The sequence below is a fragment of the Lepeophtheirus salmonis genome, chromosome 1 (assembly GCF_016086655.4).
Source record: "Lepeophtheirus salmonis chromosome 1, UVic_Lsal_1.4, whole genome shotgun sequence".
Lineage (NCBI taxonomy): Eukaryota > Metazoa > Arthropoda > Copepoda > Siphonostomatoida > Caligidae > Lepeophtheirus > Lepeophtheirus salmonis.
The window spans coordinates 43,220,423-43,242,367 of NC_052131.2; the positions used below are offsets into that span (position 1 = coordinate 43,220,423).

A 21,945-nucleotide genomic window follows, 5' to 3' on the forward strand; every position below is an offset into this window, starting at 1 on the left:
AGCAGGCTATGTACAGTTGGCCATCTGAGAATCAGGGATCATGCAGATGTAGCCCAGCCATTTTGAGTGTTTGCTCCTGTAATTTGTTGATAGATATAGCAAAACACTGGTATTCTCTGAATCAGCACCTTCTTACCTTTAGCCTAGTTATCAGAATAATGGCCCTAGTCAAGTGTGGCATCATTCCCTTCATTACCAGTCTTGTCCTTTTGAGGACCTTTGGAGTATCCAAGTTCCTGAGCAACATTATTGAGCTCCTTCCTTGAGAGAAAAAACTGTGTGAGGGAAATCTTGAAGGGTATAGTGAGTGTAGAAGTTCCACTGGGAAATAAGACTCCTCGTCCCCCATTGCAGTATCCACGTTCTGGTACCTTGAGTCAGGGTCAGGCAGCCTGGTCAAGAATCTTCTGGTCCACACAATTTACCACAACATTCTTTGGTTACTAGTATGGACATATCAAGCAGTCATTCTGTATCCTTGAACATATTTTCCAAACTGGGAAAGACTCTACCTATGAATTTTTCCTCCTTGGAAATAGCTCTACTGATATTTGTGATGTCTACCAGCCCCTCTTCATCACGTGGAGCTTTTTCTTTGCCTAAATTGAGAAGGTCCTGCATCCAAGCCCCATAAGTTTGGGTGTAGGCACTGTTGGAGGAGTCACCTGTGTGTAGGCCTGTCAAAATAATTACTAAATTAACTTATCATTCAAGCTATTGTGATAGGCTTACCTATGGATAATCCGTAGTCGATTGCTCCCAAGGAGAGTTCTGTTGATGAATGGGAATTAAAGTTCCCTTATTTTTTTATTATTATTAAATGTATTTATCCGGATATAACCAAAAAATAAATATATAAACGGAATATTAGAATGCTTTACAATCCCTAAAAACAGTATTATTTTTAATAATGTTAAATCGAAATCTAATTGAATGTGCATAATTTCCATGCCAAACCACGTCAGTACAGGAAATTTCAACTTAAAATGTTGTTTCAAAGTGGAGATATCGCTGCATACATGCAAACATACGTGAGTTGCATATGATATATACATATAATGTTAGACGTTAGAGAGATAGACAGTAAAATTTAAATATTCTTCAGTTAGTCATCATTCCCATTTTAATATCCTAAAATACGGAAGGACATCGATCACTATTTTTTCCATTGCTAGGGAATAATAAAAAATAAATTTTGTCCCTAAAATGTATATGAAAAGTTCCTGGAACATAAATTTGGAAAGTTTCATGATATATCAAAAAGTTTTGCCGCATTTAAAAGGATTATTTCATTTCCCAAGAAGGTCGTCATATGAAAACTCTCTACATATATTCTACCTCATTTACTTTTATTGCACCTCTTTCTCTCTTCCAAAAAGACGTAAAATTGGTCGATTTTACCCCCATTCTTAACAATTATGCTTTAATAGTTGTTCAGCATTATTCAGATCTTAATAAAAACGAATATTCAGAACATTGATAGGAGGAAAAGAAGCAGAAACATCCCCAGCTGACAACAAACCAAAGTGTACATTTTTATTTTGGGTAGGAACCGCCCTCCAAGAACTATTTTGAACTCAACCAATCAAGGTTCAGATTGCAGAACATTCAAAAGGGAAAATAGATAATAAAATTGACAGCTCACAACAAAATACATTTTACTTTTTAATGATAGTGAAGTACGGCGTGCCATAGGTAGGACCCATAATAATAAAATTACAATTAATCAATTACATTAGATGATATGATATGGGTATTTGGATATAATCAAATCTGTATTTATATAATATTAAAAATGTAACAAAACTATTTTGGATCTTGGACTCCTTGATTTTTCTTTTTCTTCCTTTTCTTCAACTTCTTGAGTGCCTTTGACTGTTCTAATTTCTCCTTTTCCTTTATTTCCTGATCAACCTTGTTCTTCAACTCCCAAAACCAAGGGAAATCAGCTGGAAAGGCTCCCGGAGAACTATATCCATAGTCTACAAATAGCTGTTCTCCCTTTTTGATGGATTTGAAATAAAGGCCTATTGAGGACACAATACCCCAACGAGGAGACTCAAAGTCTAAAAAGGAGGCATGGCTATCGTAAAACTTGTGATTCAGCTTCATGCCTAGGGTGGGTAAAAACATTCCTGGAATATCCTTTTCTGGCGGAATGTTCATCGCAGCATCTAAATATTGAATAGCGAGAGAATATTTTATGCAGTGTCGACGTTCATCATCACTCTTGGTGAGGTTTTGAGTGCATGATTTAGAGTGAAAAGCCCGATCCTCTGGATAATAAATATGATAGTTATAGAGACACGCAACCTCACCCACCGCCATATCCTTTTTAACATGAACCCCCTCACCGAATTCCCCTGCATCACTTAGATAGACACGCTTTTGATCATAGGGATCCAAGACGTATGGACCTGCTCCAATGCTTCCATTTGTGGGTGGCTCATAGTAAAAAGGTTCTCCCTCCATTTCAGATGACATCTTGAATTTTAAAAGAGGAATCGGTCCAGAATCGAAGGACACATCACTCACGTCTCCAAGATAGGCCTCCTTCATTATCTTATCCTCAAACTTTCCGATGTAAGAAGTCTCCATATCTGGATATAAGTAAGCAATGCTCTCTCCACTCACATACCCACTCTCATTAAGTGATCCTGTCAGGGCTCCAAGTCCAAACATTCCAATCCAAAATGGTCCCGTGTTTCTTCCATTCTCGTAGTGTAAAATAACCGAGCCAGTGTCTTGAATTATGTGTTTTTTCACATGCTTTATCGGAAGTACGGGGACAGCTCCATGAATGAGGAGTGAACCATGAAGGGTTTGGGAAACCAGTTTAGCATAGCCGAATCTTCCGTCCTCGAAACCAATGCATATCATTTCATCCAATATTTGGCCGTGTCGGAACTGAAGAGCAAGATAAGAAATGGTTGTGTTGAAAATGAGGTCCCTCGATTGATTCTCCGAGGATATTTTGAGCCAAGTATTGCCATGTAAAAGGTTATTTTCATCCAAAAGTCCTCTATGATGTGTAAACATCACTTTTTCTCCTCTTAAAACACCTTCATAGGCCTTGTGTCCTTTCACTCCTTTAATATCTGTTAAAAGAGGCACTTTAATGTCCTCATCAACAGGAGACATAAACTTTTGATACAGATGTCCAAATATCGTTTTGTTGACAAGCAAATATTTTTTAAACTTTATGAGTCGCTCAGGTGGTGAAAGACTGGAAGAATCTGAGAAAAAATCATCGGAAGGCGTGTCAGGAATTATTTTAGAGTTTTCCAATGAGTAAATGAGCTCTTTATGTGGTTCACTCTTTTTCCAATCCAGAATCTTTACGCAATCATCGGATTTTCCATGGAAATTAAGGAATTTAGGAGTATATACATTGTATAAATTATCTAAGAATCGAGGATATGTTCCTCCAAGAAATGTAGAGTCCCGGGGATTGAAGACAATAGTGTGATAAGTATCTATTTTTTTATCCCTGAGAGTATCGTTGCTATGTCGATAATCATAGAGATAAATCTTTTCATTATAATTTATCCATGCATTTCCAATGGGAGATCCCTTAGAGAGGATTTCCACCAGTAGAAGTGATTTATTTGAGTTAAAAACCCTGTTCAATCCATGAGGAACCCCAAAGTTGAATGTGAGTATGTTTGTGTTACCACCAAGGAAAGTAACTTTTGCATTTCCATGAATCGTTCCATTCACAAATGTTCCCACAATGGATTTAATTATCTCTCCATCCTCAAAGTTTTTTGGAGTCTCAATACAAGTACTGAAATTCCCTCGGTGAAGAAAAGAATCCGTTTTTTGAAAGGTGTATAGTTTCCCTGGACCCGAGAGCTGATGTAACTCATTGATGTCTCCTAATTATGACGAAGGACACATAATTATGACGTAAAGTAGTATTTATATGGTATGTTAATATATCAGGGCAAGTAACAAGGTATTATATGAATCTCTCTTTTATTTTACTTTTTCTCTATTCTTGGCCAAAACCAAAGACATTTTCTACCCCAGGACATGAAAGAAAAATTGTAGTTGTTGTATTTATTTAGTCAAGGGCATGTAGTTTTAATTAATGAAACTGCGTGCCTTATACTTAATAAATACAACAGCTACAAGTTGGCTTTCATCTCCTGTGGTAGAAGACGTCTTTGGGGTCCGAACAAGGGCGATTTTTTAGAGTAGTCTAAGAGCAAAATGAAAGAGAAAATTAAAAAAAATGAAACAATCGTTTTTTAATGTCTTAAGGAAAGTGCCTTAAACTATTTGCCTTAGGACATTTGTCCTAAAGGTACATTGCCTCAAGGATATTTCGCCTTAATATACAATTAAATTAGGTTTATACTTTGTTATTGTTTATTTTTGGTTTAAATTGATGTTTCTTTTGAATTTTTTAATCAAAAAACGTAATAATTATTACTCTATAATGACTCTTCTCCCTCCTTCCTGAAGACTGCCTCCATTCAATTTAATCCCTAACATTTCACACCCCGAGTCTCTAGTCTCTACCTGCCCCCCTATTCAGGAACTTTTTTTGCTTTTAACAATAAATTAAATATTTCAAACTTTTTTCAAAAAATATAATTTAATTGCCCCAGTTTTTTTCCCAAAAAATTTAATTAGTGAAATTTTTTTCCACAAAATTTACTAGTAAATCTTTTTTACATAACTGTGGATTTTTCAAAAATAAAATTTAGAAAAAATTTTATATTTCATGTTAAATTTTCGCGATTTTTTCCAAAAAGTTTAATTTCTTTAAAATAGCTATGGATTTTTGAATTGTTTTTTTTTTTTTTAATTTAATAATTGATTTTTTTTCTAACATTTTAACATTTGATTTTATTTCCAAAAAAAATAATACTTTAATTTTTTGTGCACAGATGGAGATTTTTGATTTTTTTTTTCCCCCAAAAATTTAATTTTTTGTGAATAGCTCTGGATTTTTTAATTTTTTTTAGAATAGCTATGGATTTTTGAAATTTTTTCCAAAATATTTGGGATTTTATTTTTGAAATTGTTTCCAAAAAGTTTTTTTTTTTTTTTTGAGAATAACTTTGGATTTTTAAAATAAAATCATTTTTGGATTTTTTTCCAAAAAAAAAATCCTATGGACGCTCTTGTTTAGTGATGTCTCTATTGTAATAGGGGTAAAATAATGGGGGGGGGTCGTTCTTGGAGGTGTAATCGCAACTATTCTTCTGTATTTACCGTTAAAAATTATTTAGAGCTGAAAATGTGTTAATTCTAAATCAAATAGTCAACATTATTTAGAACATTGAGTATGAGAAAAGGAGGCAAAAAATCAACAACTGACAACAAAATACAGGTTATATTTTTGTGTTAGCCAGGTAACGTGTTCACACAAATATAATATGTATAATATTATTAGACATATTTGAGAAATTTCATTGTTTTCCTGTTGTTTAGTTTTTGTATTTTTCTCCAATAAAACGATAGGGAAACTTATTGACAAAATTAATAAATAAGAGAGATGATAAGCAAGGAAAACAAAGGAAAAGCAGGAATGAAACAGATTAATATATATATTGTAAACTTATAAAAACCTTCCTGTAAATTCAAACGGAGTCCACTGTTCATTCTCCCTACATTTTCCACTCCTTATCCAGGGTTTGGAATCAAAATCTTGATTTTGAGTATCGGGAACAATTGTTTTACATTTAAGAGGCTTGAATTGAGAGATTGTTTTAATGTAATCCAAAATCTCACTTCCAATCGACTCATTCTTTGTAAAAACAACCTCCTCACAATAAATCGTCACAAATAGAGAAGAAATGAGATAGAAAAGAATCCATTCCAAGGATCTCATATCGAAGATATTTATTTACAACTAACTTTTGCCTATTAAAAGAAAAAAAACACCTTTGATTTACTCAGCAGAAAATGGTTAGGTATGTGTATATTGTACAAACAGATTTTATGCGCATATATAACTTTATTACATTTCGCTTTGATCATGTTGTATACGTACTTATTTATGTACATAGATGCATGATGCATAAAATTGCATGGGTCAGAGATGGGATCAATTTCCTATATTGGAATTCTATATAGGATTCAATGTATATGATGCTGTTGATTAATTAAATAATAATTTATTTGTTGACTTAACTCATAACATAGGAATGTGACTTTTGTATAGCATGAAGAGTGAGCGTGAGCGAAACCTATGTTAATACTGAGGAGGGGGCGTGTGTAAAGGAAAAACAAAGCGATTAGAAAAAGGAAAATGGTTGATGTGTGAGCCCTTTTTTCATTTATGTTCATTATTTAATCAGTTGTGTGTGTTATCATCTCCCTCCAAAAGAAGAATGAACCCCCTATACGAGGATTGTCTCATAAAGAATACCCCTAATATGCACAAGATGTAAAACGCATCAGTCTCCAATGATACTTTTAGTTTAGTTCTAAAGTGGTTGACTATTAACGCCGTGTTCCTTTAGTTTTGATTAAATTGCGCATCTTGTTCATCATATCTACTATATTTATTTGGAATTTATATTAAACATTATGCGGTCACATCTTGTATTGCAGGCTCCTGATATAAGAGCGCATTTGAGGTCAATTTTCCCTCAAAAAAATCTTTATATGTAGCCTGTAAAGGATAGTTCGTGTACAGCACTTATTAAAACCCATGGGAAAACTTTGGTACCGAAAACGAAGATTTAAAAGATATATATATAAAATTGAGCGAGTGGATCACTTTAAGGAAATACAGAGTTCCAAATTCACTTACCTTAGGAGATACGAAGGAATTGGGAACTTAAAATTATAAAAGATGTTTTGAATTTCAATGCAGCTTATCAATACCTGAAGAAGGGCCTTTAACACTCCTGATTTAATCTCTGTAGGTATAGGATTGTATTCTTCAAAAATGGCAAATTTGTAAATAATTTGGTCAAAAGTTATGCCTTTAGGCATATTGAGGTGTAATTTTATGGCCTCCGACAAACATTGTCCTTGCTCAAACCTCACGTCTGAAAAAGAGATGTCAAACCCGGACGTTGAAGCATCTGTATATAATTTAAATATACATTGAATCTCCAGAGGATAGGAGAGCACGAGTTTCTTAAATTTTACCACCATTTTAAGCCAGTCAGACTCTGAGATGACAATCGGAAAGGGCATGAAAGTAGCTCCCTGGGAGGGTTCGTCTTCAATCTTTCCTCTCTATGTCTTTGGTTCGAGTTATTTTTTAGGAAGTCATTTATGCCCATAGATGTGTATGCGGAATCACGTAACATCCCACTTTCATCCAAAGAATCTCTTTAGAAGGTGACGGCGGCCTTGCAGTCTTTGTCTAGTTTGCTGTTAGTGTTAGAGCTCATCTCTTGGTCCCTGTTCTTAACCCTGAACTGCATCCTTCTCTTTTATTCAGCAATATGTCAATATCCCATGCTCCTCTGAAGCATGGTATGACCTTTGCGTTCATACCATAGGTTTGATCAGGTTCTGATTAAAACTCAGAGGTTGCTGTTTGACCAGCATTGGGCTTTATATACTTTTTGGCCTTTGGTCGTATTCTTGGAAAAAAACATAATACATATTTATGTATATAAAATAATAACCATTGAATCTTCTCAAGTTAACGCTCTCGTTTTGCAAACTTGGTTTAAAGTTTAAATCCCAACATATGAAAAAAAAAAAAAAATTCTAAAACTCTTACTATTAATCTGTCATCTTTGAGGAGGGAATATGAATTGATATAAGGATGACTGTATTGAGTAGTTACGTGTGAGTGAGCTCATGAAAACCAGAGAGTAACCCTGAGGATTTATTCGGGAGTAATCTTCTATATCATTGTATTCATCTGCCCTTCCACTATTACAATTTACAGGGACACCATCGTTTGTTTCGCATCAGAGACACCAAAAATTATTATATGCATCTTAACTAGCTCCTGCAGACCTCTAAACATGAACTAATTCAACCAATGAACGTTCAAAACACTGATTAGGAGAAAAGAAGCAAAAATATCGACAGCGGTCAACAAAATAATCTTTACATTTTTGGGTTAGCGAGGTACATCACTGATATATGTATATATCAGTGATGTACCGAAATGAAAAAAGTTAGAATTTGGTATCGCCGGATATTTTTTATTTACATTTATTCCTCTAAATAAGAAAATAACCATTAAATGTCCAAAAGAATGGTCCTTCATGGACACTTATTGATTAGAAAACCTGTAAAACAAATCAAATATCAAAGTAACTGCACGTTATACGCAATACCAAAAGTGAATATATATTTATTGACAAGATGTTTGGAATTAAAATACTCATACCATGAGTCAAGCTAGAGAAAGATTGTAAAAATATTGTTGCAAAATATATGTTTTATCTATAATACTTGTAAAAATAACTATTAAAATTAATAATTTTAATTAAACAACACCAAATGTCCTTTTTTTTCGATATTTTACAGATTTTCTAATCATAACACATCCATGAAGAACCATTTTTTGGACATTTCATGGTTATTTTCTTATCAAGCGATACCAAATTCCCAACTTTTGTCATTTTGGTACAGTCTAATATATAAATATATATATTTGTCTAAACAAATTACTCAACAGCTATAATTTGATACCAAACATGACTAGTTTTGAGTAAAAAACTAGAAAATTGAGATTTTGTATGTATTAATTGGCTCAATAAAATAAATGGTGCTTTTAGACCACTTACAATTTAGCTCATTTTTTGCACAAACACTTGGGGGATCGAGTCTCACATTTGCGATAATGGGTAAGGAAATCCAAGAAAAAAATTAAAAATCAACGCGCGTTTGATGTCTTATATTGTATATTAAACAATATGATCCTTGTCGAGAGTTGAATTATTTAGCCACTAGACGGCGTACTTCTCTGTTGCTTTGTTTACAAACGAATTTAAGTAAACAACATGCCTAACTTCCAACTGATTTTAGGCCTTTTTTTCTGATGTTGTTGTTCTTTTTTTTTCGGAGAAAAGGTTGCGATATACAATCAAAGTCACGATGTGACGTAATTAATAATAACAAAAAAAAAAAAAAGAAGGAAGAAAATCGCCAAAAGCTGTAACAAGCGGCAAAATACTTTACAGCAACATATATACAGATTTCTTATTTATGAAGAAGTAAAATACGATTTCAAGTCTAACTCAAGTCTTGAGTCTTTGATTTTGAATTCAATTCAAGTCTCGAGTCTGATTATTCACCTTTATAAACAAAATAAAAGAATCCATCTCTATTCAGGTTTTAATCAAGCGCATCTTTCTTACTTCCCAATAGACTGGAGTAAAGGTAAAAAGTATACTCTTTACAAAGCACATTTTATTATTAGTCATGGATCTCAAAGAGTAGAAATGGAGAAATATCATTAATAATAGTCGAGAGAATAATAAATTACTGTTGAGTAACAACAGTAAGTCTGTAACAATCCTTCTCTTTTTAAGTCAAGGAGGATAAAGAGTTACGTATTACCTAATATTCGAGGGGGACAAACTGTTCCATAACAATGTATGTTTACGGATTTATCATCATCTTTTTCACTCTGTGTCGGAGTTTTGTCGATTCCTCAAATCCCTTCATTGTTAACAAGAAAGTTTCATCTCAAATACTCGAATATCTGGAATGGATAGACTCCATAAAACCACTGAAGTGCGATGAAGGTCCTTTGAGTAACTTTGTGGAGGGGCAAGATCACGCAATTTGGTTCAAAAGCCAAAGGTGTACTTTGGAAAGTGAGGAATGGAGTCCTTTTTATTATAAAGGTGACTTATACATTATACACAATTTAAATAAATAAGTAAATGTTCATCTCATTTCTAGGAGCCTATGATGAGGAGGACAGACTCTTTGGACCTGGAAAACTGCGCAGAGAATCCAAGGAGAAAAAGTCCTTAGAGTATAACCTAAGTACTCGTACATGTCTCACATTCCCTTATTTTTCTACACATACAGATGAAATAAGGTCTCTTACTGGAAACTTTAGAAATGGAACCATCCATGGTGTGGCCAAAATTGTCTTCCAAAGTGGAGAAACTCACATCCTTAAATTTAACGTCGGGATTCCTCATGGATTTCATAGAATTTTTAATCCCCAAAGAAAGTTAATTATAGCTCAAATGATGGTGAATGGTGTTCCATTGGGAAGTTATTGGAAAAGAGTTGGAAGGGATCAATTTGTTCATGGATTTCATCATAAGAATAAGATTCCTTTGTCATCGAATCGAATTAATCATACTCTTGTCTTTCACATCCCATCCTCTGGATTCCTTGCTGGTTCCTATCCAAAGTATATACAATATATTTACAATCCCTACAAACCCAAGGACATTGAATGGAATCAAGGGAACTCTAATGCCTGTATTCAGTCTCCTCAATTTGAGGACACTGAAGCCCAAACGTATCAGATATACTCCATTGATTTCGCCAATTTTATTTCCGAGATCCCTCTACCCCCATTCTTTTCACCAGCCTCTACACTTTCACCATCAGAGAAGCTAGTTATGTTTAGGAAATACTTGAATAGAAATGGAACATTTTATATACAGAAAATGAGGGCAGAAAGACGGGAGAGCTCTCAGGTTGAAGAGCAAGTTCCCTTTCTATCTCATATTGTCAGAAAACATGGAACATTCCACGGAATTATTTTGGGAAATCATAATTTCAGCTTTTTGCATCATCATGGAGCCTGTGATAAAAATGGTTACTTTCATGGTCCAACATGGTTGAGATTGATAAAAAAGGAAATAACGCCAATTAATAAAATATTCAATTCCACTATTGATTTTCTGGCTCTACAATTTACTCATGGACAAATCATGGATGGTATCATTATCATGGTTCTTAGTGATGGAAGGAATGTATTTATGAATATTTTATCGAAAACATTACAGGGACTGTCATTCATTGAAGGGTCCGTTCCTATTTTACCCCTAAAGCACATTAAAGATCCCTACATTTGTAAGGAATCTTCAACTCTTTTACACTACGAGAATGGTAGAAACACGGGACCATTTTGGATTGGAATGCTTGGACATGGAGTCCTGACAGGATCACTTAATGAGAGTGGGTATGTGAGTGGAGAGAGCATTGCTTACTTATATCCAGATATGGAGACTTCTTACATCGGAAAGTTTGAGGATAAGATCATGAGAGAGGCCTATCTTGGAGACGTGAGTGATGTGTCCTTCGATTCTGGACCGATTCCTCTTTTAAAATTCAAGATGTCATCTGAAATGGAGGGAGAACCTTTTTACTATGAGCCACCCACAAATGGAAGCATTGGAGCAGGTCCATACGTCTTGGATCCCTATGATCAAAAGCGTGTCTATCTAAGTGATGCAGGGGAATTCGGTGAGGGGGTTCATGTTAAAAAGGATATGGCGATGGGTGAGGTTGCGTGCCTCTATAACTATCATATTTATTATCCAGAGGATCAGGCCTTTTACTCTAAATCATGCACTCAAAACCTCACCAAGAGTGATGATGAACGTCGACACTGCCTTAAATATGCGCTAACATCTAGATATATGAAAGCAATTTGGAACATTCCTCCTGAAAAGGATGTTTCAGGAATGTTTTTACCCACTCTAGGCATGAAGCTGAATCACAAGTTTTACGATAGCCATGCCTCCTTTTTAGACTTTGAGTCCCCTCGTTGGGGGCTTATAAATAGTATTAAACTGAATTATAAAGGCATATCATCGGGTGAGGAGCTTTATGTAGACTATGGTTATAAGGAGAAGAATAAGTTCCCAGCGGATTTTCCATGGTATTGGGAAACAAAAAAGAGGATAGACTCTGAGAGGAAGAAGAAATTGAAGAGTAAACTGGATATGAAGAAGACGAAGAAGAATGGCAAGAAGAAAAAAAAGTCTGAGAAACATACTACTTAACTTAACATAATTCTGTTATATATAATATTAATTGTTGGGATATAAACCAGAGACTACTAGTCTCATTATTTATCCATTGATTCTATGGCATGTTCCCTATTAAGACATTTCTGAAAATTAACTCTCTCTCCTTTGCACAGTCATACATACATACGAGTACATCGATAATAAAAACAACAACATTGATGAATCAAACTTAATGAGGTATGTACTGTGTTGTGGTCATCATAGAATGGGCATTAGGTCTAATTGAAAAGGTAATTACGTATGAATGATGAACGAGCAAGTTTTAATATCAATATTGTGACATTCAATGGTATATCATTACTTTAAAACATGTATCACACAACCTCTCTTTCCAAAATAAAGAGAGAGAAAAGGCCCAAAATCAGTTGGTAATTGGCCGTTCTTCCCAACTATGAAGTTATTATTCAATAATTGTTGGGAATTGTCCACAGCTCATCAATTCAATGAAACAACGTTATTTTTGAAGAGCCTATCTATGAATTTGAATTTTTTTTCTAATCAAATTTAATATTTGAAATTTTTCTCCAAAAATTTTGATTTTTCGTAAATAACTGTATACTTTTGCAATTTTTTTCAAATAAAATTCATATTTGAAATCTTTTTCGAAAATTGTTTAAACTTTTTCAAAAAAATCCAATTTTTCAAATTTTTCCAAAAAACTTAATTTTCTGATAATTATGGAGCAGAACAAAAATGTCATGTCTTAAATTTTTTGTGAATAGCTGTAGATTTTTGATTTTTTTTTCAAAAATTTTAATTTTTGTAAATAGTTTTGGACTTTTGAATTTTTTTTTCCAAAAACTTGATTTTCTGAAAACAGATATACATTTTTCAATACCAAAAAATTTAATTTTTTGTAAGTAACTATGGATTTTTTTTTTTTTTTTTCAGAAAAATTCCAGAAACCAAACCCCTCCCAAAATATAATCGTACGTAAGCCCCTGAAATACACTGTATTTTTTGTCATAGTGAAGTATCACCGTCTTGTTAGTAGAAAAAAATCTGGTAAATAGGTTTTGAGAATAAAAAAGAAGAAATTTTTACTTTTTAATAGAAAAATTAATATTGTAATTTTTTTTTCAAAAAGTTATAATTAAAATTATACTTTTCTTCCAAATCATTTAATTTTCTGTAAACAGCTATAGATTTTTGAAAATTTTCTCCAAAAAATTTAACTTTCTGTGAATAGCTGTGGATTTTGAATTTTTATTCCAAAGAGTTTATTTTTTTGTAAACAGCTGCAGGTTTTTCAAAAGATATAATTTTTCAAATTATATTTTTTCCGAAAAACCAAGCACTCCCCCCAAAAAAAAAAAAAAACAATATGTATTTATAGTTCTGCATACTCCCCTGGAATAGTTGAGATAATATTGCAAGACTGGGGATAGAAGGGCTGTTGTAATAAGTCTTGCAACTTTATTATGATTCATTCTTTTACTAGTTTAGTTACAATGAATTACTCGAAGTTTCTTGAAGAATATGGTATAATCTAAACCAGGAGTTCGTAATTTTTTTCCCCCAAGTCCCCACTTGTTAGTTAGCCAACTCTACATTTTCCACCAATGTATCGGTCTTTGACAAATTCGATTTTAACCAATGTAGTGTATAGTACTTAAATATAGGCTTTGATTTATTGTGCCTTATAAAGCCCTTATTTTATATTCTTTTATTATTTATTTGCATATATTATAATTTTTTTTGACAGTAATCACATGGAAATAAACTACATATTAACTTTTACAATTAAATTAGCATTTATGCGGATTAAATATTATAATAATATTGAGATATGTACATAGATATTATTATTTTATAATTCATTTGTAATGCAACTTATAACGAGATAGGAAAGAATACTTCTTTCAGAAGTATTTGTTAACACCACAACGATTTATTAAAGGATGAACTCTACCCAACTGTTTTTTTTTTTTTCCTTTTTTGAATCTGTTAACTGTGTTTTTACTCTACTAGAATATAATCCCTAATAATACGTCTACCTTAAGTCACCCATCGTATAATCATATTGTCTTTTTCTTTTTTTAATATGATGCGCTGAACTTTAGTTACAAACCCTCATTACTTTTTGTTCAGTATCGGAGTTCTTAGATATTTAGCGCACATTCAAAAATTACATTATAACAGACAAATAGACAGATAAACTTGTGGAAGTATTATTCAATCATTTGATAGTAATTGTTTACAGTTTAACACGAGCTAGTTTGAGTTCAACCAATCAATGTTCAGAACAACAATGATAAGAGGGAAATATATATAATAATCGACAGCTGAAAACACCATAATTCATGGTGTTATCTCACTAGCACAAAAAAAAAGTGTATTTTGTGGTCAGCTGTCGAATGTTCTGTTTTTTATCACTGATCAGTGTTTTGAACATCAATTAGTTGAACCCCCCCCCTCCCAAAAAAAAAAAAAATCTGCAGATGCCCATATAAGTTTTTACAATTTTTCGAGAAAAGGTTTACATTTGAATATAGCGCCTGTTTATATCCATATGTGTTATTATGGTTTAAAAAAAAGAAATTGCGTTATACACTTCATATAACATGTCACCATATATGAAGGAAAAAATTTGTCTAGATGAGATGTCCATCTTTTATCTTAGTAAAGAAAATTGCCAAATTGAAATTCGCAATCATAATTGCAAAAAACTTTAATGCACTAATTTTGCCAAAAAAGTAAAGAATAGTATTTATTAGCATTGTAAAGAGGAACTCAAACTAACAAAAAAATCGTACTTAAACATCTAAAAAAATTATGGAGAATAATGTCATCCAAAATATAACCTGCGATAACTGGTTCATTTTTTCAAATATTGCAAAAATTATTTAATATAATCTTCCGGAAATTAAAAATACTCTACTACTATGGAGGTTTATTGTGTTATGACCAAAATACATCGTTTTGTGCTATTCCTTTTTAAAAACAGAAAATTGACGTTTGATAAAATATAGGGAAAAATTGATAAAAATTGAAAAATTATTCAGAAAATGACAGATAGATATCAGTTAAATATCAATTTATATGTGTCATATAGTCCAATTATAAGCAAAGGAATCTCCAGACAAAATTTATTTTATCTACGAATCCAATATTTCTTCGTCTTCTTGAATTTTTTTATATTTTTTTTTGCACCTGAAAAAAAAAAAAAAAAAAAAACTCAAATCCAATTTTCATCGATTTCTTATTTCTCCCATAACTTTTTTGATTTTGAATAAATTTAGAAAATGTTTTTATTGGAATAGTTGTTTTTTTGAGAGGCAGTCCCTTTTTGATTTATAGCTCAAACCCTATCTAGTCTTCTAGAGCTCCAAAAAACATTTTTGTGTTTTGGGTATAGAGTAAGCCCCCTTATATGACCCCCACCTGAAAAATTGGCACGCAGTCTTAGCTTGATAAATGCAAAGTTTCAGCCTCCTAGGTCCAACAGTAGATACAAACACACAGACTGTATTATATACAAATATAGATTACGTAAGTACTTTTTGGATATTTTATTGGGTGATATGGAATATCATTTTGTATTAATTAATTATCATTAACAACTTAAAAAAGTATCCGAATCACTTTAATAAAAATTGACTCAATTTGACTCTTGATATTTGTATCTATGTGGAAGTCCAAATTTTTGAGAGAATTATTGTATGTAGGCCAGTATTTATTTGGTTTCAATTAAAAATCCATGTTGCATGATTGATAATAAGGACTTGGGCCTTTCATTTACATACATGAATTTGGAAGTGTTTGCATTCCAGGAATTGACTTTTTTACGCCAAGGGATTCCCCAGATTTTTGAGTAAATGCGTTGCAACATGTTGGGCGTAGAAGCAATCAACTTACTCGCTCGCCCCCCCCCCCAATTTACCGTGTGTTACTCCAAAAAAAGACTTTATCTCTTTTTCCCCAATTAACTGTAAAACAAAATCCTCAATCACAGTCGGTATTCTTCGTCAGACTACTCTACTACTTATTAGTTTGTTTATATTTGTGTGTCTTTGCTGAAACAGTGAAACAGGTTTCTCCGTCTTGTGCTTTAAACATTATATTATATTATTGTAAAAAAAATTGAGGCTCAAATTGTTTCCGTGTCTCCGATTGATCCTCGTCAAGCATTTTTCTCTGATCTCTGAAGAAAAAATCAAGGGATTAAAGTATTGATTTCCCCTTTGACTATCATAATGGATTTCCTCAAGTAAGACATCATTTAATCCCAGCATCACACGTATATAAAACTAAACTTATTTATCTAATATTTTCCATATAGAAGTATTTTTGGCTTCATTTTCCTTATGTTGCCGCTGATATCCATGGCACAGGTCCCTTGTAATATGAATGAAAAATGTCTCAAAGTTTTTGATCACGAGCCACGCACTTGGCCCAAATGTTACTGTACTAGCCTTTGTCAAGAATCTCTCAATCAACTCAATTTTAATTGCTCCTCTGGACAGGCACTCTGGGATAACTGTGGAATTTGCCTACGATGTGCTAAAGCAAGGGGTGAGCGCTGTGGTGGACCTCATAATGTGGATGGTATGTGTGCTTCAGGATTAGCATGTCTTATCAAAGTGGATCCAAGTCTCCCACCTAAGGAAAGCATAGAAGAAGAGCAACGCTCCTTTGGACTTTGTGTGGATGAAACATCTGATGATTGTCCTAAAACTGGGTCAAGTCAAGCTGCCAGAGAGAGAACACTCGGAGTGAACTGTCGACCTGGAAGAATTGGGATTTTACTTGAGGCTTTATATTGTCCCGATTTGGGAGCTTGTATTGCACCCACCCCTGCTCCTTTTCCTACTAAGCCATCTCTAACGAGTGAGAGTCCTAATTCTTCTTCCTCTTCAAAGTCACCTTCATTCGCTACACATGACTCGAAAAGAACACGACCCACTCGAAGGAGGAAGACCCGACCCTCTCATACACCTTCTCTCTCATTTATCACTCTGTTACTCAGTAGTGGTGAGTGATAATTATATCTTCTCAATGAGTATATGTTTTTACTTTGTCTTAGGTGATTACTTAATATATAATATACTTAAATATACATATTTATGCATACCATATAAACATACAGCTTTACGATTTGTACATAATATCCTAATAAATATCTTCATTTTTCTCGTCCTCATTGAATATGTCTTTACCTTGATTGTAACTCCTAACCTTTTCTTCTACAATAGGAAACAGAAAGAAAAGGCCCAAAATTAATTGATATAAGTCAGCCAATTCTTCCTCAAATATAAAATTTTTATTGAATACAAAATTGTTAACTAAAAACGAAAATTTTGGTACGGATACATATTTTACCTCCCAAAAGTGAGCCTAATGAAGAAGGGTTTTGTCAGGTATATTTTCCCTTGAAAAATAGCATCAATAGCTGTTGTGGAATCTAAGAAGAAACCAAATTTATTTTGAGAAGAAATTGTTCTCATCTTAACCAAAGCTAATTCATATTCAACCAATCAGAACACTGATAAAGGGGAACTGACAACAAAATACTGTGTAATAGTTTGTGTTAATCAACGTTGAACACGTTGTTACCTTTACTGTATCTTGCAACCTTTTCGGGTACAATTCTCCCCAGCTATTATTATATAATACTTACAGCTAGTGAGAAGAAGGGGAAGTTTGGCGCAAAATTGATTGTTGAATACTCCCTCTGGAATCTTGGAACAAAAGAGAAATACGTATGCCCCAAATTTTCCTTAACTTGAATCCTAAAAAAAAGGATATAAATAGCGCTTGTAATAAATTTTCAAATTACTTAACCTACTAACTTCCAAATCTCTACGAATTAAATGGATTAGTGATTTTAATGAATATATAGACTCTCTTTTTGTTCTCACTGCAGACTCAAAAGCCATTTGCTGTAATTCTTGGGGAAAAAAGAATGGAAGCTGACAAAAAATCGCCGTCAAGCACAAAAACAACCTTCACCTTAAGAGCAAAAAATCGCAAATGCAAATTGAATAAGCCTTAAAGCCAAACCCTCAAACAGGAAAGTTCGATATCATTTGTGAATATATAAGTAAGACATTCTTAGTAGCTGACATCCCATTAAACAAACTGGATAACAAAGTTATAAAAATTTACGGAGGAAAATCTTTCAAAAATCTTAATTTGTCGTTATAATATTGCAAATTTATGAATAAATTATCATAAATATAAAACAACAGCGATTACTTTAAATGATCCCCATAAAACTGTATTTTTCTTTAATTTTAAAAAACTCAATTTAGTATGTATTATGGGTGCTCATTTTTCAAAATTGAGGCCTCTTTTTTTTGCTCATTTTGCCGAAAAAATTGCTCCAAAATCATTAGTATAGTAGTTAGTAATCTAATTCATCTTCCTAGTAACGTCAATGAAATGTTTATTCAATAATTAATTGTTTGAAGTTGTTCAGAGCTTAATCAGAGGCAATTCGAATTCCTCAATCAGGACACGGACAAGGGAGAAATAGTAAGAAAAATGTACAGCTGACAACAAAAACCTTGTGAATAAACAGAAAGTGCAGACATACGCATTCCTTATGCAGGATAACAATAAGTAATAATCAAATAAAAACATCTGTTTCTTACATATATATTTTAGAAGCAAATAATTACATTTTTTTAATACAAATTTCAAAGAGAGTCAAATACTTTTCCCTTCAAAAACTTTGACGATAATAAATATATATTATTCTGTTTATATTTTTTGTTACAAGGTTGTTACAAACTTATACAAAATTTCATAATAATCTGACAATATATGTACACATGTAAATCCTATGTATTCATATCATTTCGTGTTTCCTTGCTAATTATATTATGTTTGCATGTAAAATATACGTTTTTATCTGATAGAAAAGTTTCATTATTATCTCATTGTTACTAAAATATTGTAATAGTTACTTTTTATAAGAGACAAATAAAAATGTTAAATGGTAATCGAGTAAAATAAATAGAGAGACTAAATTGAATTATGACTAAGTATATAGAGCCTTTTTAATACAAGTCTTCTTTTTTATTAATAAAGTCATTTGATGGAGTTGAATCCAGATTTATAGAAATAAATATATCAACTATGAGTCCAAATCCCAATCATATGTAAATGTGGTTCTCAAACTATGCTACGTGAGATCCCTCTCGTAGTGCGTGCGCGAAGGTCTCATAGATAAGCGGTTAACCCTCAGCTATGGAGTGTTTTCAGTGACATCATAAATTGAATCATAATTGAAGAAGGCGCCATCTTAGGGGTTGATATTCATACTACATTCCCATTCCAATTTCCAATTAATCATAATTAAACTTACTCTAATGGCTTTAAGAATAAAGTCAGACTTAGTACCTACATTGAATACTACTTGATTACCATAATAAACACTCATATTTGAATTCAATATTTTTTATCGATTAGTGACCAGAAAAGTTGGGTAATTAGAGATAAATATCTTTTTATTTCAATTAAAATAGTTAATTGATTGTCTGCAATATGGAAATAAGATTATATAACTATTTAACAACATACTTTTAATACATTTTATGGTCAGATATATATTCCAACTAGTCAATAGAGGGATAAATTCTTGATGGACAGTAAGGTTTAAGCCTTTTTATTTGTTGTTCTTATTTTGACTTCCAATAGTTCACTATTTTCCTTAAAATAATAAACAAAGGTTTCCATTTCTATGAAACATGGTTGTTTAGGCCCCAAAATAACTGACATCAACAATATTGACGTCCGATAAAAACCCTCCATTGTACGAGAGTAATAAAGTTCAGTTTGTGTGTATTTTTATATCTTGATATATATTATGCGTTAGTCAGTTTGAATTTCAAAATGTATTGATACTTTTAAGTTATAAGCAAAATTAACCAGTTTTCTTTTTTTAACAATGATGCAATAGCCAAAATTTAACTGCCCTTATAGACTATCAAAAGTTATTACCATAACTGCTTTGGCTCTGGGACTTTGTACATCTTTCGAGATCAAGACTACCATGAATATGGAAATCAGAGCTTATCCGTAAGCCAATTCAATATAATTGCGTCAAAGGTTCGGAAAGGAGGGGGTCTGATTGGATGATCTAACAAAATCCGAAATTCTAATTTTTTGGAGTCTGTAGGGATTATGATAAATAAAGGCCGTCGTATAAAATATCATAAATCCTTAATACCCTTGCATTCATAAAGATCTTGGACTCTCAAACATTGTGCAAGATAGGTATTAATAATTATGTCACTACAGCACAAAAGTGAGAGAATTATACGTGCAAATAAAGATATCCAAAGGATAGTCATCCTTTATATAGTCCGGGATTGGTTCAATATCATTTTTTTAATTCTCTGAAGTAAAAAAAAAAAGATTTTCTAGCTACTGTTTTGGGTCTCTGTTCGCAGTCAAGACTGCCAAGAAGGGGATCATAAAGGGTCTTAAACAAATATACTCTAATGAGTACTTTAGCAAATTGGAAAAACACTAGAACGAGGTTTTCGAAAGAAAGGGTGAACATATTTAAATATACATAGTATTTATATTCCATGTCTATAACCAAGTTCATAAATTTGCTTTATTTAGTAAGCACAAAATGGCGACAGAATTGGTAGAAATGTATGTCCAAGCTACCTTACGCTCCTGATTGGTTTTCAATCCTTGATACGCGAGCTCCCTCTGATGGTATAATGAGGAACGTCATAAATTAAAATAGTTTAAGCCTCTGCTATTCAGATTGTTTATAATGAATAAATGGTAGTACATTCTTGGAGAGTCTGATATTATTTTTTCAGGTGGTACACATTGTAAAAACCATGGAGAACAAGGTATTTAATTATTGATGTTCAAATTGTAAAAGTATATGTATGTAACAAAAAGAAAGAGGATTTGAAGAAAATTGTTATAATCTCTTGAGAGTCCTTTATCAATCCTCTTGAACAATTACTTTTTTCTTATAACAACTACTATAAGCAATAGCCTATAATGGTATAATAGATGGATGTATTGTACAATATATTATGAAAATCATATATTATCTTTTTCTAGATTATTCTATATATATACATATATACAATAGATCCACCACTTTCAAATCACAATAACTCCATGGTACGATTAGTACGTTGTTTATCTCATTTGTTAGGATAAATAAGTTTAATCAATAATGATACGATAGACACTCACATAACCACAATGTATGTTTAGAAAAAAGTATGTAAATATCTTCAATATCGATTTTAGATTGTTTTTGTTTTTTCATTCATGAGCACTAATGTATGTATAGTGCCCGTAGGGATATTTTAAGGTTAAAAAACATAGTTAAACACATGTATCCATTATATCATTGAATATGTTCTTAAAATGTTATTGATAATATTATGTAACTTGTAAAAATTGCAAGCAAAGTTATTGGAATACACGTTTTAAGGCAATAATTTGCAGTGCATATTCCTTTGCAATGATAATTGAAAATCTAAAAGTTAAATTATCTTTGACTTACCATAATTATTTATTCTATTAATGATCATTACCCTTCCGAACTCGAAGGAAAGGCCAGGTGTGAAAAATGGGATGTGAGTCGAAGAGTTTGATATAATGTAAGGAAAAATATGTACTATTTGGCCAAAAGACAGCGATTGTACTAAAAAATTGAAAAAAGGTCATGAAATATATATTTATAAAAAAAATATTCAAAATATGTATTTTACAAAAAAAAAATAAGGTCATCCAAAAATAAATCAACATATATTTTTAACCTCACTCTTCCTCAAAGAAATTTTCTAGGGACAGCTCTGATTCTATGGTATATTATAATATTCATAGGACCTCAGTTTTATTTCTCGTAAACAGAAGTGTTGTGCTCGAGTCTGAAATATATAGTTACCTCTAGATAAGACTGGAATTAGAGGTACAATAATTGTAATAATAATATATATGTTCTACTTATATTTTAATCTTCACAAGTTTAAGGGCCCTTAACAATAATAAGTGAATTGATGGACAAACT

General features: G+C 32.4%; 3 protein-coding genes across 3 annotated transcripts; 2 read left to right on the forward strand and 1 right to left on the reverse strand.

Moving 5' to 3' along the window:
• Nucleotides 1-1,652: 1,652 nt before the first annotated feature.
• LOC121129733 (uncharacterized) lies at nt 1,653-8,956 on the reverse strand. Its single transcript, XM_071893377.1, has 4 exons — nt 8,717-8,956; nt 7,703-7,957; nt 5,583-5,877; nt 1,653-3,875 (listed from the first exon to the last, which is right to left on the reverse strand). The coding sequence occupies exons 3-4, from the start codon at nt 5,614-5,616 to the stop codon at nt 1,807-1,809; spliced, it is 2,103 nt and encodes a 700-aa protein (XP_071749478.1). The 5' UTR covers nt 5,617-5,877; nt 7,703-7,957; nt 8,717-8,956; the 3' UTR covers nt 1,653-1,806.
• Nucleotides 8,957-9,127: 171 nt separating this feature from the next.
• LOC121129745 (uncharacterized) lies at nt 9,128-11,986 on the forward strand. The gene is made up of 2 exons (XM_040725467.2): nt 9,128-9,788; nt 9,847-11,986. The coding sequence occupies exons 1-2, from the start codon at nt 9,533-9,535 to the stop codon at nt 11,916-11,918; spliced, it is 2,328 nt and encodes a 775-aa protein (XP_040581401.1). The 5' UTR covers nt 9,128-9,532; the 3' UTR covers nt 11,919-11,986.
• Nucleotides 11,987-15,892: 3,906 nt separating this feature from the next.
• LOC121129755 (uncharacterized) lies at nt 15,893-17,084 on the forward strand. The gene is made up of 2 exons (XM_040725479.2): nt 15,893-16,155; nt 16,228-17,084. The coding sequence occupies exons 1-2, from the start codon at nt 16,142-16,144 to the stop codon at nt 16,925-16,927; spliced, it is 714 nt and encodes a 237-aa protein (XP_040581413.1). The 5' UTR covers nt 15,893-16,141; the 3' UTR covers nt 16,928-17,084.
• The last annotated feature ends 4,861 nt before the right edge of the window (nt 17,085-21,945 follow it).

Bases quoted from the DNA above. Each gene is read 5' to 3' on its own strand.
- LOC121129733 (XM_071893377.1), bottom strand. From the start codon at position 5,616: ATGAACAGTGGACTCCGTTTGAATTTACAGGAAG. The intron at 3,876-5,582 runs GTTTTTATAAGT...CATAATTAGGAG, and splicing joins CCGTTTGAATTTACAGGAAG to ACATCAATGAGTTACATCAG.
- LOC121129745 (XM_040725467.2), top strand. From the start codon at position 9,533: ATGTATGTTTACGGATTTATCATCATCTTTTTCACTCTGTGTCGGAGT. The intron at 9,789-9,846 runs GTGACTTATACA...TCTCATTTCTAG, and splicing joins GAGTCCTTTTTATTATAAAG to GAGCCTATGATGAGGAGGAC.